Source organism: Zootoca vivipara, chromosome 7 (genome assembly GCF_965207765.1).
Source record: "Zootoca vivipara chromosome 7, rZooViv2.hap1.1, whole genome shotgun sequence".
Classification (NCBI taxonomy): Eukaryota; Metazoa; Chordata; class Lepidosauria; order Squamata; family Lacertidae; genus Zootoca; species Zootoca vivipara.
The window spans coordinates 85,402,475-85,423,706 of NC_142590.1; the positions used below are offsets into that span (position 1 = coordinate 85,402,475).

Sequence of the window (21,232 nt, forward strand, 5' to 3'; positions counted from 1 at the left end):
CTCATGTTCATAGCTTCGAGAACACTGTCCAACCATCTCATCCTCTGTCGTCCCCTTCTCCTTGTGCCCTCAAGGGAGTCTTCTCTTCTCATGAGGTGGCCAAAGTATTGGAGCCTCAGCTTCACGATCTGTCCTTCCAGTGGGCACTCAGGGCTGATTTCCTTCAGAATGGATAGGTTTGATCTTCTTGCAGTCCACGGGACTCTCAAGAGTCTCCTCCAGCACCATAATTCAACAGCATCAATTCTTTGGCGATCAGCCTTCTTGGCCACTGGAAGGCAGAAAGCGCAACAGTGGATGGGTCTAGAGTCAATGGCAGGCAGAGGCAACTCATTCTAGCTCCTCCTCCTTACTGACCTCCGCAAGGACAACAATGAGAGTAAGGAGGAGGAAGCTTTCAGAGGTAGGACCACCCTTTGGACTGGTTGTAAGTAAGAAGGCTGGCAAGGTGGGACTGGCTGAGGTTGGCATGGCAATGCCCTATTTGGCCTACTGGACCAGCCTTCACTGTATTGTAGTGGGAGAAACTGTTACCAGATGACCTGTGGCAATTCAGGTACTGACTATTGATGGCCAACTTCATGGCCCCTGACAGTCTCCCTCCTTGTGGTTCTTTCTCTTTAACTTGGACTTGACTTGACAGACTTCCCCTTAGAGAACTGTCCTTCAGACGACCATTGAGAGGTTTTTAAGACACAGTGCCGATTTATGTATTTTATGATAATTACTGTCAACGTTCTTATTTCTTAAGTGTTTTTTTAAATATTTCCTTGGGTGTTGTAAACTGCGGTGTTACCATTTTTGTTGGAGGGTGGTATAGAAAACTCTTAATTAATTAATTAGCAAAATAAACAGGGGAGGCCTCCAAGCGTACAGACAACCAGGTGAACTCGCATTGAAGAGACAATGGGCACTTTCCCCAACACACAAACACACACACACACACCAATAGTTCACTCAGTTGTCTGAAAAGGGCACTTGAAAAAGTCAACACTGGGCTCACACGTTTTCTGTGCCATCCCAGTTGGTCTTCCATTATGTGAATATCCCCAAACACACAAACATGCATGCTTCTAACAGCCCTTTCTTTTTCTTTTTCAGTATTCCGGTGAGGTCCCAGAAAACAGAGTGGAAGTTGTGGTCGCTAATTTGACAGTCATGGATAGAGATCAGCCACACACGCCCAACTGGAATGCCGTTTACCGGATTATCAGTGGGGACCCTTCTGGTCACTTCACCATCAGGACAGACCCCATTACCAATGAAGGGTTGGTAACAGTTGTGAGGGTATGTACATTGTGCTGCTCACCTCATTTGGGGGCCCCGTGGTTCTACTCACCCCACTTGGAATTCTATCATGGGCAATTTATGGGAGATTTCTGTCTGTAGAAGAGTTAGTCAAGATCTTCTAATGAAGGGGTCTGGACCATAAAGGACTTTGGCAAGGGTGGAGATCGTGGGTGCAACACACTACCTCCATTTTTTAGCTTGCCCTCAGGGCTTTCCTCAGAACCAGTCCCTCCACAACTCCTCCTCCCAGGCCATGTCTCTCATTGAATAGGCCCTTAAATTAGCATGACCAATTTCTCCCTATTGATTTCAATGGGTCTACACTAACCAAGTCCAGCTCTGGATCCAACCAATTCTGCTTGGCTGTCCCACATCTCACCTCCACTTCGAAACAAGACATTACCAACGTCAGCGGCAACTACACATGCCTGATAATACCTCGTTTAAGTTTTAGACCTCGAGCGCACTGCCTGTACCATTAACCTGCATGCGGAGGTGATTGTTACCTTTTGAAAAGAAGCCCACATTTGCTATTTGTTTGTAAACGCTGCTTAGAAAATCAGCAGCACGGGTCAACACCTTCTCTCCCCGTGTGTTATGCACAAGAGAACATCAAGCGAATCAGTTAGCAGATAAGATTCCTGCAGCTGTTTTCCATAGAGTCTGTGGCATAGACCATCGAGACAACAAAGGATGTGCGAATGATGGGCTGCTCTGATCGGCAAGGACTTACGCAGTTTGTCCGATACAATGTTCTTGAAAAGAATCTTCTTTTTTGCAAGCATGTTGCTGAGAACAGAGCTTTTTCAATCTTTTGAAAAGTGTGACCTTCCCACAGCAGCAATTTTTTTTAATGTACTATGCTGCACTGCTAAAGTTGAAAAAGCAGCATTGTGAAAGAGTGATTCATGGGTGAAGAACATTTGCTGCTACCTAACAAACTGCCCTGCCTCCGAATGCAATGCCATCCATGAAATGCCACCAGGATGGAGGGAGAAGCATGTGAGCTTGTTCTTGCAATGACCTTAGGGACATTCACGGTTGCTTCCTTGTTAAGCAATTATTATTTTTAAAGTCATTTTAACTTGCTCCATCTGTGGTTCCTGCAGCCTACACACACACACATACCTAAAGCCTCATCCTTTTTCATCACCCTTATCTTGGATTCAATCCATGACCTATAAGACAATCTTCTGTTGCATGCATCTTTCTTCATCACCAATGGTAGCATTTTACCGATCCATTCAGAATTCTCCCATGGAATCCAACAGCCTTGCTGCCTGAGAATCACTCTCTAACAGGGAAGGGAACTGAGGGCCGGGAGTCTGAACCTGTCTGGCTCTTCGGATGCCCTAGGCCAGGCATCCCCAAACTCAGCCCTCCAGATGTTTTGGGGCTACAATTCCCATCATCCCTGACCACTGGCCCTGCTAGCTAGGGATGATGGGAGTTGTAGTCCCACAACATCTGGAGGGCCGAGATTGGGGGTGCCTGCCCTAGGCCATGCTCCCTGTCCAAGCCACACCCCTCTCTGGCTCTGCCCCATGTCCTCCTCTAGTGCTTTTGCCCAGCTGAATTGTGTCCTTGGCATGTGTCCATGTCTCTTGCTTGCCCAGATGGAGGCATGTGTGGAAACCCCTGGTAGAGCATCTGCTTTTTATGCCGAAGGTCCTCGTTAGATAGCTCAGTAGGTTAGAGCATGGTGCTGGAGGGCCGGGTTTGGGGATACCTGACCTAAGGTATCATGAGAGCAGTTTTAACGCAGCCTCAAAGGCAAGGAGCATTGGGGGGGTGGCATTTACATGTTCATCCCCATGCCACAGGGACATAAGCCAGCTCATAAGCCCTCCTTGGGGGGAAAGGGCAGACTTTTTCCCACCCCAGCCTGAATTTGTAACTCATCCCAAGCTTGACTTCCTATAGCTGTGCAACCACTGGCGATAGAAACACAAAGAAACACATGGAAACAGCCCATCATGTCCTGTCAAGCCGGAAGCTTGAAATTGAATTTATCCTGTTCACCTGATCCATCTGTACACGCCACATTTTTGCAGAGTTGCTGAGCCAGAGATGTCTGTTTTATCAGGGAGGGTGGGAAGAAAACAAGGCCCCATCACATTCCCTCCAAGTGTCCCAATTTTCCAGGGACAGTCCTGGAATTGCAGAAGCCATCTCAGTTCCTGAGTTGACCTGGAATGTCCTGGTTTTCCTTTTACCTCCCCTCCATGTCTCGGAGAACAATTAAAAGTGTAGGTGTCATCCACACTGGTGGCTATCGCTACATCTTGTAGGAGAGTGAATTTCACAGTTTAGAATCAGGCATGTCAAACCTGCGGCCCTCCAGATGTTTTGGACTACAATTCCCATCTTCCCCAACCACTAGTCCTGCTAGCTAGGGATCATGGGAGTTGTAGGCCAAAACATCTGGAGGGCCGCAGGTTTGACATGCCTGGTTTAGATCTTTGCCATGTGAAGAGATACAGTGGTACCTCTACTTACGAATAACTCTACTTACGAATGTTTCTACTTACAAATAGAGCTCCGCCTGCCATCTTGGATGCGGTTTAGATAGGATTTTTTCTACTTACAAATTTTTAGATAGGGTTGCTTCTACTTACGAATTTTTTTCTCCCAATGCATTCCTATGGGATTCGACTTACAATTTTTTTTGACTTACAAATGTGCATTCGGAACGCATTAAATTCATAAGTAGAGGTACCACTGTACTTCCTTTAATCTGCCCTGAATTTCCCACCATTCATCTTCCTTGAATAGCCTCAAGTTCTAACGTTATAAGAGATGGAGGAAATCTCCCACCCACCCTCTTAATCCACAATACATAATATTATACAACTCTATCATGTTGCTGCTTTTTTGCCTTTTTCTGAAGGAAAAAGCATCAAACTGTCAATAATTTGGCCGTCCCGGGGGCCAGCTGTTAGACTGGTCCCACAGGCCAAATATCTGATTGCTCTCACAAATGTGATGAACAACACACAAGTCAGTAAATAAGGCTAAACTGCTTTATTTACATATAAGCAAACTGGGAGCTCTACATCATGGCTCCCTCTCTCTGGCACAACAGCCAGTAAAGAGAAAGAACAAAGGAACAACAGTCCCACGTAAACATCCTGTCTACGTCACTTCCACTCTGTGGGAATGAAAACACATACAGTCATATGATACACAATAACCCTATGATTGCAGACGGGGAATGAATCCTAACACAAACGTCATAACTTTTCCCCAATAGGGGAATTTCTACAGCCCCTTGATCATTTTGGTTGCCCCTTTCTGGCACCTTTAGTTCATCAAGCCTTGCCTTCCTCCCTATTTAGAGGCCTCGTGCCAGAAATGGGAACTCATCCTTGAAATTTGGATGAAAGCCACTTTTTCTGTTATGTATGATATATAACATATATATTTGCATATATAACAGTAAAAAAAATAATCCATACTTTGTTTGCCCACCTTTAATAAAAGGACTTACCGTACTCCGTGTATGAGGTTTTTTTTTCCTTTAAAAATCATGCTAAAAAGTGGAGGTCATCTTATACATGGGTAGTGTATAGGGTGGACGTTTGATTGGTTGCCGCCGAAGCTGTCAGCGGTTGTTGTGCATGTTATTGGTTGCTGTGTTAATGGGTGGTGTTGATTGGCTGGTGCTCTGGCAGTTGGGCAGGCGATTGGAAGCTTCGTATTTAGCCATCTCCCCCTATTTTCTTAAATTTGAGTCCTCAAAAATAGGGGTCATCTTATACATGGGGTCGTCTTATAGACAGAAAATATGGTATTTACTAGTGTTAATCAGAAGTTTTTTATATTAGGGATTGTCTCTTCTAGTTCACACTTCACCCAATTTTGCAGTGCAGTCCTTAATCCGAAAGAGGAGGGCAAAGAAGTTGGAGCAAAGTTAACGTACCTATAAATTTGTACATTAGCTAAAATAATGAACAAAAGTACAGTACCTTATCACAGTGAAATCCCTTGCAAAAATGTGTATATTAGGCAAAGAGTACTGGTTAGAGTGTTGGACAAGGCCCTGGGAGACCTTGCAACTCACTGCAACTCACTTCAGCCTTGCAACTCACTGCATGGACTAGTCCCAGTCTCTCAGCCAAACCTACCTCACAGGGCTGTTGTGAGAATAAAATTAGGAGGGGGAGGACCATATACACCACCCTGAGGTCATTGGAAGAAAGGCAGGATTATAAATATAATCAATAGTAAATAAATAAAAAAGACTTAAATAAATAGAAACGTGGTCTGTGAGAACAGAAGTGAATGGATGCAGAAAAGGCAAAATAAAATAAGAAGCAGAGAGAAATCTAAATTGACAAATTCGCCGTGGTTTGTATCAAGTGGGGCTGAGGACCCAGCATATCCCAAAGAGCTGGGTGGCGCACTTTGAAAAATCACATCAATCAAAGAACTCTTCAGAGGCTTGCTGGATCCCTCACTAAAACCTGTGTGGCTGCAGCCCTTTTAACTGGCTTTCACTGTAAGTTTGTCTGTCACGCCAACTTTGTGTGCCGAGAGGCAACATATGATGTACAATTTCAATTTAGTTTTTTCATCTCAAGGAAAGCTGTTTCCTTGGTGGCGCAAGATACTTATCTCCCTCGCAAGCCTTGTAAACAGGGGTGGGGTGGGAAGAGGAGGAGAGGGGAGTCTGGCTTCCCATTCCACGTAGGGCCTACACCAAATATCCAAGTGCTGCAATAGATGCCCTGTGGCATCTGGCTCAATAAAATGTTAATACGAACCCTGCGTGGATTACAGAAATGGTTTTGAAATGGAAGCATTCTCCGTTATTGTTTGTCTGACTCCTGACATAACAGCGAGAAGTTGTAACTTCTTCCCGATAGTTAAAGATGCCTTTAGAACAAAAAGGTACATTATTATTATTATATATATATTATATATTGTAATAATAAAATAATAACTCTCAGACATAGCCCTATTTATCTGCATTATGTGCTCTCGGTTCCACTAGTAAGAGGTCACAGAAATCCTCTCAAACTCCAAAGCCACTAGGAAGGACCTGTCTAAGCTTTTAGAGACACAATGAAATAATACGCAATAAACAGGGCATCTGGGCGACAAGGGGACAAAATGTATAGTCGACTCATCATAAACAGTCAGCACAAAGCTTTAATTTCTCAGAGGGTTTCCTCACATTTGGCAGGAGGGGTTGCTGGCCCGAAGCAGGGAAATTATGGACATAATAATTTTATTATTATTATTATTTAATAATTTTTTGAAAATTATGTTTGCCCACCATGAGAACAAACATGGGACATTGTCGTAGGCTGAGTCAGACCATTGGTCCATCCAACTCAATGATGTCTACACAGACTGGCAGTAGCTCTCAAGGTCTTCAGACAGGGGACATTCTCAGCCCCTACCTAGAGAGGCCAAGGACCTTTAGTGTGTGATGCAGATGCTCCACCACTTTGATGTGGTCCTTCTGGGTACCACAAGGATGTTGACAAGGTGGAATGTGTGCAGAGGAGAGCAACCAAGATGATTGAGGCTCTGGTAACTAAGCCTTATAAGGAACGGTTGAAGAAGCTAGGTATGTTTAGCCTGGAAAAGAGGAGGCTGAGCGGAGATATGATAGACATATTCAAACATCTCAAGGGCTGTCACAGAGGGAAGAGGGAACATGCTTGTTTTCTCCTGCACTGGAGGGCAGGACTCAAACCAATGGCTTCAAGTTGAAAGAAAGGAGATTTTTACTAAACACCAGGAAGAAATTTCTGACAGTAAGAGCTGTTTGACAGTGGAACAGATTCCTTCGGAAGGTGGTGGACTCTCCTTCCTTGGAGGTTCTTAAACAGAGCTTGAATGGCCATCTGTCTTGGATGCTTCAGTTGAGATTGCTGCATAGCAGGGGGCTGGACCACTAGATGACCCTTGGGTCCCTTCCAACTGTACTATTCTATGATTCAGGCTGCAGACTGTGTTCATATTATTGGACATTCTCCGTGTAGCAAACTCTCTGCTACTAGTTACCAATTACTGGCATAGACTGGAGCAAAGTACCATGAAGTTTGCAACAGGGGTCGCCAACGCAGTGCCCAGCGGTGCTAGTCTGCTTGCCAGTGCCTCTGGTGGTCTTAGTATACATTTCCTCAAAAGTCCATAGCGCTTGAGAGACTCTTCGCTCTTCCTGCTCGGTTCCTGTTTGCACCGGCTCTGCCTCTCCTACCTTGAACATGTCCCCTTAGGCATACCCACATTTCATTGAGTGTCAAGACTGGACAGCCACCCTCCCAGATCTTTGAAACACAGGAGAGGTGCAAAGGGCTTCTCCCTGCGGGTGAGCAGTGTGATAGATTATGAACATGCTGCAATTCCCAGAGTAGCTTAACATTCAATCCCTCTTCCCAGGGAGCTCTGGGAATTGTAACTCTGGGAGGGGAATAAGGGGGTCCTTTGGGGGAAGCCATGGCAGTTTTAAGTGGCATAAGAGTGCTTTCAATGTATGTTATAGGAGAATTTACTCAGGCCGTAGTAGGCTATCAAACCCTTTATCCCATTCAGTGTCTCCAACCCAGCTGTTTCAGCAAATTCTATTTTGATAACTCCACTCAAGGTTAACCGAAGCAGGGGGGAGAGAAATTAAACCTTTCCTCCTGAAATGTTTTACTTGCAGTAAGCTATTCTTTCTTAAATGCCTCCTAGCCATGTTACTTTTGTTTTCAGTGCCTGACATAACAGCACCGTTCTGGCCCCTTGAGATGTGAACTAATAAATATTAGAGGAAAGCTTACTTAATCTTTGCCGGCCTGTTCAAACGTGCCACCACCAAGTTTTTATTAAGCCATATGTTCATAGTGAATATCCTGTTTTCTGCTCTGAGCTCCTGAGCTGTTGAAGAAGATAGTAGATAGATAGATTTGTATGCTTTCTGACTTCTGACAGTGCAAATGTACAGGTTGGGTTCTGACTATTAAGCCCTATGACATAAATGTATCAGGAATTAGGTGGCCAGCAAATTGGTGGATAACTCACAAAATAGATTGGGGACACACAGCAGGAACAAAGTGCATTTCAAGGGTGGTCTCACAGGTTAGACTTCTAAGTAGAGAAGTGATATCTATCATATTAACACTTCCATTTTAAATATGTTGGGGTGAGCGACTTGTCTGGCACTGCCTCTGTGGATCTGGCACATTTAAATAGGCTAAAGTCCTTATGTGCGGTTATGCATGCAATATTCCCACCGAAAGGATGATTCAGATTTTAGCCCTGGTCTTCTGTAACTCAGATTAACCCCCAGGTTGGGAGCCCAGATATAAAAAGACGGTTCCCTGAGAAATCTGAAATTACACTGGTAAAAGATTTGCGCATTACTATGACCACCATTTCAATCATATTTAGATTTGGACAGAATTATGACAAAAGGGTTTCTTGATTTTCACCATTATCATCATCATCATAATCATCTTAGACATTGGCAGTGGTAGCTGTACAATTAAGACAGGCCTTCATGAAACAATCCCCCCCTTTTAACCAACCAGTATCCACTAGTATTTAATTGATGTTTTATGGATATATGTTTTATTGATTTTGGGGGGTGGGGAAACATAAGCCATCTTGGTATGAAAGCCTGGATAATAAAATAAAAAAATAGTATTCATGGCAAATCAAGCTTTTTCGCAGGCAACCATGCTTTATTAGTTATCTGAGTGACTGAATGGTTTTTATATAAGTTTGATTTCAATTCTTTATTTAATGCATGCTTTCTGTAATTCTTATGTTGCTTAGGTAAATTTTTCTTTGTGCAGTATATAAATTTGTTACACAAATCATAGCAATAATGATTATTGATACTCCTATTGTTGTGACGCTGCAGTTCAATCAGCTAAGGCTGCCTGTGTGTTCTATCATGCTTCCAAGGGTTTATCCAGACAATCAATCAATATGTGCTACACATGCACACTATAGGCATTTTACTAAATGTGCGCTATTTTGACAGTTTCATTTTGTTCGTATTTTGCTTTGTATTGCTTTGTTGGCAGAGCACTTGAAGAGCCATCACTTGTTTTTGAAATAAATACGAATCACTCTTTAAGGATGCCACTAGACATATTTTTATCCATCCTGCAACAGGCTAATATGGCTACCCACTTGGGCAGGCCACAAGAAACAGCATCACTGGGCAGATGACAGCTTAGGATTCCAGCAGGACCCACATCAGATGCTTGCCTTGCTCCCCCATTTTAGGGAGGGGGAAAGGCCATTGCTGGATAGCTAGGTCTGGGAGCCACCAGTTACTTTTCCCACAATGTCTCCAGCATAGTCTCACTCCAATGGCATTGTGGGGAGATGAATACAGCACCTGACAGTCACCTGACACTCATTGCAGCACTGCTGTTGTCTTGTGCATCACAACCACCACCTAGGACTGCTAAGGCAGAAGGAAATATTATTTGGTGGTGACCCCCACAAACCTAGAGCTGTACACTTACGTTGTGAGATGCAGGGAAAGCATCTATCCAGACCGGACGGCGTAGGTCATGTTATTCTGAAGTGCTGTCTTCCAGCATTCTGGGGGAGTGACAGTCCCACATCAGCTACAGCAATCTGACCATGTGACAAACGCATGTACTCAACCATGAGGGACGCATGCCAGGTAAACAGTCACGTTTGTTTGCCATTAAAAAGGCATTCTTTCAAAATGACCGCGGCTATTGCCCTTGAAAGTTAAAATCTGCCTCTGAAATGCCCATGAGATGATGAGATAGCTAGTGATGATCATATTTCCGGTCCGTAGCTCACGTGCACAGATTTCCTGTCTCTTTTGTGTGTTTCTTTGCATTTCTTAGGAAGTTGACTATGAGATGAACAGAGCCTTTATGCTGACAGTGATGGTGTCCAACCAAGCCCCCCTGGCCAGTGGCATCCAAATGTCCTTCCAGTCTACTGCAGGAGTCACCATTTCAGTCACCGATGTCAACGAACCACCCTACTTCCCCACAAACCACAAGCTCATCAGGCTGGAGGAAGGAGTACCTACAGGGACGGCACTGATGACTTTTTCAGCTTTGGATCCTGACCGGTTCATGCAGCAAGCTGTAAGGTGCGAAGGAACCCCCCATCTAAAGCAAGAATGTGCATTGCATTTCCTTGGAAAATATCAGGGAAAAAGGGGCGCTGTCTGTTTAATACTATCCATTGTCCATATGGATGCTGAAGATGATTTAGCACATGGTGTGCCTCGACCTGGGTTTTGTGACCTAGATGTTTGTAGTGTAGTCAATTCTACCATTGTGATAAAAATGCTCTGGGTTGAACTCTCTGAATACAAGGTAGCATTATCATAGGATCGCCCTGCTAAGAGGGTTGTTGTTGTTGTTGTTTTAACCATACATCATGTGCAGATGTGGAGGGAAATATCTGCAAGAACATATATTATAGGGATGGCCAACATGGTGCCTTCCATATATTGCTGGACTCCCACTGCCTTTGTCTATTGATCATGCTGGTTTGGACTGATGGGAGTTAAGAGTCAAATAGGCACCATGTTGGTTGCTGGTGACTTGTGAAAGTCTGTTGGTAGTTTACCACACCTGAACCAGTGTGATGTATGAGCCAAGCCCTGGTTGAGTCTTCAGAAGTTTCCTGCTCCCAGCAGACAGCTTCTTCCAGAGACCCCTGTTAAGGGGAAAACTCCTCTCCCACATGGTTCAAAATAACAAAGTGTTTATTGTCTCCAGACACAAGACAAAGCTAAACACTACTACCTACAGAAATGCTTGTACTCACAAAACAATTGTCATTGCATGATGTTGAATTCCACCTATCATGTATAAATTTCCCCATACTTTTCCATGTGCCTCTCTCAGGGCAGTCTCGAGCAGGTTGGGCGCCCTGGCGCTGAGGGGGCGGAGATCGCTCCGGCGCCCCCGCCCTTGCAGGGCGCAGCATGGTTTCCGCGCAGCGCCCTGCCTACCGGCCCGGTGCCCTAGCACACCGCGCCACCGGGAGTCTACCTAGAGCCGGCCCTGGCCTCTCTCATAATGCTAGAACTCAGGGCCATACGATGAAGTTGGAGGTTGGAAGGTTCAGGACAGACACAAGAAAGTGTATTTATACCAGCTCATAGTTAAACCATGGCCGCCATCTTTAAAGGAGGATTGGACAAAATCATGGAGGGTAAGGTTACCAGTGGCTACTGGCCATGATGGCTATGCTCTGCCTCTGTGGTCGGAGACAATATGCCTCTGAATACCAGCTTCTGGGAACTGCAGGTGGGGACATTGCTGTTGTGCTTCCCTGTTAGGGGCTGGGCAGAGGAGGAGGAATGGTGGAGACTGCCTCCCCATCTTGACCCCTCCAGGGAGGAGGAAGAGGACGACAGTATGGACTTACAACATTGGTTTGCAGGAGGTCACAGCTCAGAGGCAGATAAAGGGAAAAGTTGGGAAATAATGAGAGAGGAGGAGCAGGCAGAGCTGGAGCAGCAGCTGGCTGACATGTTGTCACTAGAAATAATAATAATAATAATAATAATAATAATAATAATAATAATAATAATAATCTGGCTGGGTTTCCCCAGCCACTCTGGGCAGCTTCCAACAGATTAAAATACAATAATCTATTAAACATTAAAAGCTTCCCTAAACAGGGTTGCCTAGAAAGCATTCCAGACCCACCATCTCCCAGCACCCGGCGAGCCTTAAAAGTAGGAGAGCAAAGAGCTTGAAGACAGAGGGCACTTAGCAGCACCCATAGAGGAGATGATGACTAATGGGGGAAAGGGAGAGAAGGGGGTGTGGAGATTCACTCGGGACAATACCATTATCCAAGAGGCTGGGTTCTATAGCCTCTCTGTGTAAAGTTTGAAATAAAAAAAGGACTGTAAGAAACTTTTCCTTGTCTTTATACTTTCATGGGCAACCAGCCGGGAGCGGTTGACAGCATCCTGACATTCTCGTAGGCATGTGGTTAGCCACTGTGAGAACAGAGAGCAGGGCTTCATGGGTCCTTGGTCTGATCCAGCAGGCTCTTCTTATGTTCTCACGCTCTATGGTGGCTGAGAGACACATATACTCCAGAGACAGAGTGCCACCCAACTGCTAACTGCAACCCAACACACAGCTGAGTGAGCTTAAATACCATTTGAATGGGAAGGACCTGTGTTCTCCGCAGAACGCTCAGCTGAGTCCTAAGGAAAAAAAGGGGGTTTCTAACTCTCCTCCCTGCCTCCCAGCCTCACTGGTTATCTGTCTGCTCCTTTATTGCAAATGCTAGATATATTTGGCATAGCAGGAGGGCACACTGTGGAACAAGAGCCGGGGCCAATTAAACTTACATCACTTGTGACATTTTATAATCATTAGAGGGTTGAGATATTTCACCTGGGATGGAGCTGTCTGGAGCAGAAAATGACGGTGGTTACTCACTGCCTCTGCCTGTTGGCTTTGGACAGGCAGTGAAACCTTTAAGGACAGAGGGAATGTCTCAGCTAACAAGGCCATTTTTCTTAGTTGTTTCATTCTGAAGCTCCCGGGCTTTTGAAGGGTGCTTATTTCCCTTCCTCACTTGTAGCGGCACTGAGGTGTGCAGACGGAAAACTGTTTGCCTTCCGATCAAATGCAGGCTGTACAATCCCAGCTGTGTGGAGTGGGAAAGACCCAGTTTAGGATTTTCTGGTCCAAGAGCAGAACAACAATTGGGGGGGGGGGGTGCTATTGCTTGGACAGCTTTCCTTCCACTTGGAAGTTTCAGTGCTAATAGGCCTGTGTGTCTCTTTCCTTGTTTGTGGCTGATTTTCCAAGCCATGTTGCACAGGTCCTATTCAAGTGGCACAGTCAAAACAGCAAAAAAGGGGGCAGAGTTTAATTCCCTATGAATTCAGCAATTCTTACTGGCCCTTCTAGTCCAGCATCCTGTTTCCTGTTCTCACAATGCCCATGAGAACCCCTGAGTTCAACAGCGCTCTCCCTTCTGGTGGCTTCCAGCAACCGTAGGGGGAGAAGACAGGCATTGTGGCTAATAGCCATGGGTATCCTTATCCTCCATGAATTTACCTAATTTTCTTCGAAAGCCATCCAGATTGTTGGCGATCAAGATAAAGAAGTATTTCCTTTTGTGTGTCCTGAATCATCCAAAATTCAGCATCATTGAATGTCCACGAGTTCTAATAAAGAGTGCCTGGAAATGCATGCATTTTTATTCTTCTAGATGAAAGTTCTGGATTTCTTTCTTTCATTCATTTTCCTTTCCTTCAATTTGAACAGTCTTGGTTAGTACCCTTTGCTGTGTCTCTTCATGTATTAACTAGGGCTGGGCAATATATCACCCCAAACCATTTTGAAGTCCATATTGTGATGTCGGTTTCATAATTTTTAATCTGGCAATATATCATGAATCATGGTGTGTGTGTGTGTGTGTGTGTGTGTGTGTGTGTATACGCGTGTGTGTACGCGCTATGCAAAAATCACAACATGGGGAAAACCGTGAAGTCAGCCAATGCCTCTACATATCTCCATCCTTATTGTAGACATTGTGATATATCAGTATATTGCAATGTTTAGCTGGTGATATATTGTGATGTTGAAAACCAGATATCACCCAGCCCTAGTATTAACAGATACGGGTCATGCCCATTTCATATCACAAGAAGATCGCTTATATTACTGTTCGTGTATTACTAAATGATGCTTTTGCTACCACTAGCATGACAGTATCCATGCCATAAGCAGCACTTACCACAGGTGTCAGGGGAGGGCTGCACTGAGGAGGAATGGTCGGAGCTCCCCCCGATCCTGAATCTTCCCAGGAGCAGAAGTACAGTATAGATTTGGAACAGTGGTTTGCAGAGGGGCATGGTTCAGAAGGCAGAAGCTAGGAAATACTGGATGGGGAACAGCTAGGAAAAGAAGCACTGGGAGATAGAGAATTAACAGATTCACTGTCTCTGGAAACCATTCCTCTGCTCAGCCCAAGGTTGAGAAGAGCTCAGAAAGTCTCAGAACAGAAAGCACAACAGATACAAACACAGATTACAAGACGTAGGAGTGACGTATATTGATAGGGACAGGGGGGTATCCCTTAATTGGGAGCACCACCATTCTAGGTAGACGGGTTCTTTGTCTCTCACTGTGATTATTAAATAATCAAACTGGTAAGACATTCCTTTCATTTGATCTCTTCTTATTTACTACCATGGGGGAGGAAGCCAATTCCCCAAAGCCTGACAACAGGGCATTAAGGCTTTCCTGGAAAATTGTGCAGGTATAGAGGTCAAAATAAGAATTGCCAAACATTTGTCGGGCCCTTTTTTGTCAATACAAGAGCAAACTGCACATTAGGCATAAGATCCTTTATTGGCTCCCCAAACATTTTATTTCTTTCTTTTTTCTTTTAAAATGAGATGCAACCTGAGAATTGTTTCCACATCAAAATTTCAACCTCAGGCTCTTGCTTGCTCTATGGAGATGGGTGGGGAAAATACATTTCACACAATTTCCCTCTTCAGGGCAGACAGTCATGGGGGAGTACAGTTCTGAACTGGGAAAGAGTACAGTGAGATAGCAATGGGGGGATTTGATTTATTTCACTTTTAAAGGCAAAGCTACCTAATTTGAGCTTTTCGAAGCAGTACACCAACCAAAGCACAGCTGTCCCTCGAAATTCACGCTTCTCCAGTTTTTGCAATGCAGTTCTCCAGCCAAGTAACATGTACAAAAATACATATAACTAAGGTAAAGTTTGCCTTTAAAATTGCATATCTTAGTAAAGATAACATACAAAAATGCATTATATCAGGAGAAATCGCAGGTGAAAATGGGTGCATTGGGAGAAACGTGCTCTAAAATAGTGGTGGATTTTCATGAGGACTTAAAAGGTAAATGGAAATGTGGAGAAGTGAATTTAAAATTGGAAAAATGAGCAACTGAGAGGAACCAAAATAAAGAGATTCATCCACTCCTTCCCAACATTGCCACAGGTCCAATAAATTGGTAGCTTCCCAGAACTGTGGTGTGTGTGTGTGTGTGTGTGTGTTGCAAGTTCCAGTCGTGGGGGTCTCTCACACATAACATGCACTTTAGGCCTGACTAAATGTACAAGTGCTCTTTCGGAATGAAAAAGCCATGAGTCTGGAAAACCAAGAATGCCAAAACACTACTCAAGCCTTATTTTCAAGCCACATTCAGGACATGTCATTGGAAGAGACTGCCATGTATTTATTCTCGGCTCTCCGCAGATACTCCAAGCTGTCAGATCCTGCAAACTGGCTGAACATTAATGCCACAAACGGTCAGATCACCACCGCTGCCATCCTTGATCGCGAGTTGTCCTACATTAAGAACAACGTCTATGAGGCTACGTTCCTGGCAGCTGACAACGGTAGGCCCAAGTCCTGCATCATCCATGCTTCAGTAATACTGTAATGTGATGCATGAATGGGAATGATGCCCTGACAGACTTGTCAGGGTAAGTTAGATATATTTTTTTTTCCCCAGGTTTTCGAGTAAAAAAGGAAAGAAAAAAAGTAGAAAGGGAGAGGAAGGAAGCCCCCATGAAGCTGGGACGGGAGATTGCCAGAATAAATTAAATGCGTGAAATTGTCCCAGACTATGACAAAGAAACAAATGGGAGATGGATGGGAGGGAAGATGTAGACTCTCACCATATGTGAGTGTGTAAAGCCAGCGGAAAGATGGGGCAGGAGAAATAGGTAGTCTGCTGTACCTTTCTTCTCATTATGCGCCAAGCTGAGGACAGAAAAGGAGATGCTCCTTCAGGAAATCAGAAACAATTCGAGGATGAAAGGGGAGGGATTTTATAACCCTGTCACCAATACAGAGCAGAGCCATCGGACAAGACCTTTGGAGGTATCCAACATTACCTTGCAGCACCCCTGCCTCATCCCACACAAAGTTGGGTGTTGTTTTTCTCCCCCAGGGTCAAGAAAGCACTGGTGGTGTTCGTAAGCCCTGTTTAGGCATTTGGTCTCATGTGTCCTCCGGCAAAGAGGGCGGAGATGTTCCGATTACCCCAGCCTGCTCCTCGGCGATCCTGGCCGCCCATGCCTGCAGCTCTCCATTTGCTGGGTCCTGAACATCTCTGCAGCTGAGAGCCTCCTGATCTTGCCTAGGCTTGCAGTCAAGGTTCTGAATTGTGTGGGGAGCTACAATGGTACAGCGGGCTCGTTGCCCAGCAGCCGCTGACCCTGCAGGATGCACAGGGCTGCAGAGCCATGCAGATGAAGAGGCGGGGCTTACAAGAGCGGCCCTGGTCTCCCCTTACCTGAGATGGAGAACGCATAGGCTTAATGCCAAAGCAGGGCTTTATGGACAATCAGGTCCACCTTGGAAAATGACCAGTCGCCTTGTGTTGGAAGAAAGCTTGTGTTCCTTACACTGTGGTGGCGGGGTGAAGGGCAGAATTTATTGATACCGTGTTTCCCACATTTTAAGACACCGTCTTATATTAATTTTACTCAAGAAAATAAGCCTATGGCTTATTTTCGGGGGGTGTCTAAAAATGTTTATTACCATAAGTACCGCATGGTTCTGGGCACCTGCCTCCTCCTGCTGCATTCCTGCTGCTGCCTCCCGGAGGCTCGGGGCGCTCTGCGCGGCGCTGTTGGGCACCTCTGGGAGGAGGAGGAGGCGGCCTGCCAGGTCGGCGCCCAACAGCCCCGAGCCACGTGGCGTTTTCAACCGTAAGCAACAAAGCAAGGCGCAAGGGTAACTGAAAGGAAACACGTTTTTAAAATGGCAAAGGGGGCAAGCCGCTTGGGTACTCGGCGGCAGCAGCGAAGCCCAGAAGCCTATTTGACTGTGAGGAGCGGGAGAGGAAGCGGCGGGAGCGATAACAAAACAAAACCCCACTTCTCGCCCCTTTTTCTCAACTCGCCTGAGAGAACCAAGAGAAAAGCACGGTGTTTGTTGTTAGTTGCCTCGGCAACCCGAAACGGGACGGCAAGTGGGGAGGGACACAAGAGCGAACCGCCCGCCCCCGCCGCGGCCCACCCACTTCACTTATTGAAACTGCCTCAGCGCTGCTCTCGGGTTTCACCTGGTTGCGCGTTTACGAAAAGGGAAGCTCGCGGCATGGCCAGAGAAGGAGGCGGTGGCGAGACCAAGCCTTTTGGCCGAAGCAGGGAGCCAGCGCTCCTGTTGCTTCTAGTCAGGGCCCATTGACTTGGGACTCTGCGGGGCGGAGCGGAAGCCGGCAGCCGCCTCAGGGGCTCGCGGAGCGCCCTGAGCCTCCAGGAGCAACGCTCTAGCAGCAACGCTCTCGGGGCGCTCTGTGCAGCGCTGCTGGGCGCCGACCTGACAGGCTGCTTCCTCCTCCTGCTGCCGCCGGCGTTGCTACCGTACCGGTAGTGCTGAATCCGCGAAAACCGAAGCGGCTGGGGCAGGAGGCCTGCCGCCCCGCCGCCCGGAGCTGCTGGGCGCTCCATCCGTGCTGCTGAGTGCTCTGTGCTGCAGCAGCCGTTTCCGGGTGGGGGGCGGCAGGCTGAAATCACTTCAAACGGCGTTTTTAAACGCCATTTTCCCTCCTCAGCGCTGAAGTTCCTCCTAGGCGCGCGCTACAGCTGAGCCAGGAACAGCTGATTCCCGTGCTACAGCTGATCTGCACCTCCCCGCTCTGCTTCCTTGCTTCGCCGGTGCCTGGGTGCTCCGTGCTGCAGCAGCCGGTTCCAGGCCCCGAGCTGGCAGGCATGTCTTATTTTCGGGGTATGTCTTACATTTCTCAAATGCTTAAAATTGCTGCCCTGGCTTACTTAATGACTACGTCTTAAAAAGGGGGAAACGCGGTATTTATGTATGTATAGCAATAGAATATATACTGGTGCCAAACGTATTGTTCTGCTTTCCTTTGGACCACATCAGTGAAGCCAAGAAGGGGGTCTTGTTGTCTGGGCATACCCACTGCCCTGGCTTGAGCCCCAGAGAGGTCACTTCAGTGCTGCTCATGCAGCAAAAACAATGTGTGAAGCAGAATTTAGGCGTTAACAGCTCTTTGCAGCCACAACAGGCTCTGTGATTCTCCAGGGTTTGACTTCACCCCCAGGGGCACACTCCATTGTTTCCTGAGACAAGCAGATGCCAACCAACCAATATATACTGACTTTCAATATATATTTTTATTTAATGATACTTAAATACAATTTATTTTTAAAAATAATGTTTTTGGGGTTTGGGGTTGTTGTTTTTAAAATGACAGGGTTGTTTGTTTAGTGGGGAGTTGGTTGTTTTGGGGAAGGAGCGCTGCCTATTCTTGGAGATCGTATCTGTTTTATTTTTTTTTTGAGTGGGGTGTTGGTGTTTTACCTGTTGTTTTAGGGGATGGGTTCTGAAGTTTGCCTGCTTTTCTTCTTTGAAATTGAGTTTTCGTGGTGCCCAGATAAGATTTCCTGGTCCCTGACCATTGGGGTCCCCAACTCATAAACCTCTGTGTATTTCGCCCTGTGATCTTGCTTAAAACTAGCACTTTCGGGGCTGCTGCAGACTTCTGTCATCAGCATCTAGGACTTAGATGACAAACAAGGGGGGTGGGAGATGAAGTTTTTGAGGGGGCAGCAAAAAGCAGGCTGGGGGGGGGAGAGAGATGCCTTTTAACAGTAAATAAAATGAGTTTTAAAAGACTGTTTTGGCTCCGCTCTGAGTAACTGAGCTCGAGTCAAAAACAAATGTTCTATTTTAAACTCAGGTGTGTGCTTGATGTCTGTTTTCACTGTTTCACCTCTAAATGTACATCACATTTGGACAGTTTTCTTTTTTTAGAAGCACAACTCAGAGGTTTGTGAGTTGTAAAATAAATAGATGAGATTTAAGCCCCCGCCAGCCATAACCTGAGCACTGTGTAAGACGAACAGTCACTTGAGCATTCCTACATAATGATAACTAACTCAGCAGTTGCAGGTAGTCGTGGAAAAACCCCTGGGCTTCGCTTTACTGTTCAGCAAACTCAGTGCCTGATCAAGGCGCCAAGCCTAGAAGGAGTTCTGTCCAGGGCCACCAGGCTGAATGAAAAGTTTCTGCAGTACCAGACTTTGAGGTTGGCAGAGTTAACATAACAATAATCAGAAAGGGATTGGAAGGGCTTCATTGGGGATTCTGAGACTCTTCAGTCAGCAAAAACAAACAAGGAGAGTAAGACGGAAAGCTTTATAAAAATAGCCAGGAAGAATCAGTGGAAGGTTTCTTTTCGTTCCTTTTTTTTAAGAGTAGGGTTGCTTTATTTATTTTTTCTTCTTTTTAAAGCATTAAATAGAAAAATTTAAAAAACCAGCCAAGTACACGAGCTTTAAAGAAAACTACTCAGGCAAGGCTTTTGGAGGAAATAGTCGGGGTAAAGGCCTGGAACAAAACTGTCTGCAGTTCACTGGGGATAGGAGATGGGAGAAAAGAAGAATATTGAACAATTTAAAAGTGGTGCATTCCCCCCTCTAACTAGAGGGAAGTTACGGAATCATTCAGATCTGGGGAGTTGAAGAATCTTTCTCTCTCTCTCTCTCTCTCTCTCTCTCTGTGTGTGTGTGTGTGTGTGTGTGTGTGTGTGTGTGTGTGTGTTTTGCAAAGGATTATACAGGACAGTGATGGCTTTTAACCTTTATAAAAGTCAAACTCAAAAGCCGAGAGCCCGATCTGGCATCTTTGGCGCAGCTGACCCTTCGTTAGAGGCTTAGCCATTGATCTTGCAGGACCCCTGTGGGGAGGGAGACCAATGTTAGAACCGCTTGTGTCTGCTCTTGAAGGATGCTTTTTGAACCTTGAATATTTACATGCCTGGGAGATGGTTGGTGCCTTCAGCTACTCTCATCACTCCAGCAGTGTGAAGGGGGAAAGCTTGCACCTTTGTTATATGTGGCTATAAATCCTTCACTGCGACACTACCTGGGACTAGAAGAACTGCCCTTGTTGGGTCAGATCAAGGTCTTCCTAACCCAGTATTCTGTTGCCAATAGCAACAGATGTCTCTGGAAGCTTCAAAGAAGGAGATGAAGGCCTCCGATTCATCTGTGGGCCTAATTCAAGGCACTTGCTTTAGCCTAGAAAGCCTTGCATGGCTTGGGATCTTGGTAGCCTGAAATCACACCTCTTCTTCTATGTGTCTACCTGGGCCTTATAAGCATCCAAGAAGGCCCTCCTCTGGGGCCCCTGTTCTGCTGAGGTATGGAGGGTGGCAACTAGATATAGGGCCTTTTCGGTCATAGCCCATAGCTGCCAAGTTATCCCTTTTTTTAAGGGATTTTCCCTTATGCTGAATAGGCTTCCTCGCGAGAAAAGGGAAAACTTGGCAGCTATGTCATAGCCTCCTACTTGTGGAATGTTGCCCCCATAGATGCTCACTTGGCACCTCCTTAAATGTGTTTTTGTTGGGTAGTGAAGACCTCCCCCCCCCTCCCAGGACTTATCACCCTTTTAACATCTTTTATTGACTTAATGTTTTCAACATTAGTTATTTTTACTTCCTATTAATGTGAGAGTGGTTATTTTTTACTTGTTGCTTGTACTACTTTTAGCTCCAGTTCATCTTGGGTTGCTGTGGTTTGGTTTGGTTTGGTTTGGTTTATTTGCTATTACATTTCAATCCCAGCTTTCCTCCAAGGAGCTCAAAGTGACATACATGGTTCTCCCTCCCTAACTGCATTGTATCAGCGCAATGACCATTTGAAGTACCGTATTTACTCGAATCTAATGCTCACCTTCTTTGGCCAAATTACGTGGCAAAAATTAAGGTGTGCATTTGCCAGCAAATATTTTTTTTGGTTTCAAGGTTCTGAAAATTAAGCTCCGCATTAGATTCAATGATGCATTAGACTCAAGTAAATATGGTACATTAGACTGAGAGGCAGTGACTAACCCAAGATTCGGTGAGTTTCGTAGTAACTTCCAGAAGGATATCATGGCTAATAGTATCAAAAGCTGCTGAGAGATCAAGGAGAAAGAGCAGGGTCTCGTTAC

The 21,232-nt window shown here is 45.5% G+C and overlaps 1 protein-coding gene across 5 annotated transcripts in view; it reads left to right on the forward strand.

Annotated features, from left to right (window-relative positions):
* Window positions 1-21,232, forward strand: part of CDH4 (cadherin 4) — a 747,009-nt gene that overhangs the window by 707,086 nt on the left and 18,691 nt on the right. For all 5 annotated transcript variants that reach the window (XM_088674703.1, XM_035121942.3, XM_088674704.1 and 2 more), the window contains 3 exons: window positions 1,102-1,287; window positions 10,128-10,381; window positions 15,515-15,657. In XM_088674703.1, coding sequence (XP_088530829.1) covers window positions 1,102-1,287; window positions 10,128-10,381; window positions 15,515-15,657 — 583 coding nt within the window. The remainder of the gene's footprint in view (window positions 1-1,101; window positions 1,288-10,127; window positions 10,382-15,514; window positions 15,658-21,232) is intronic.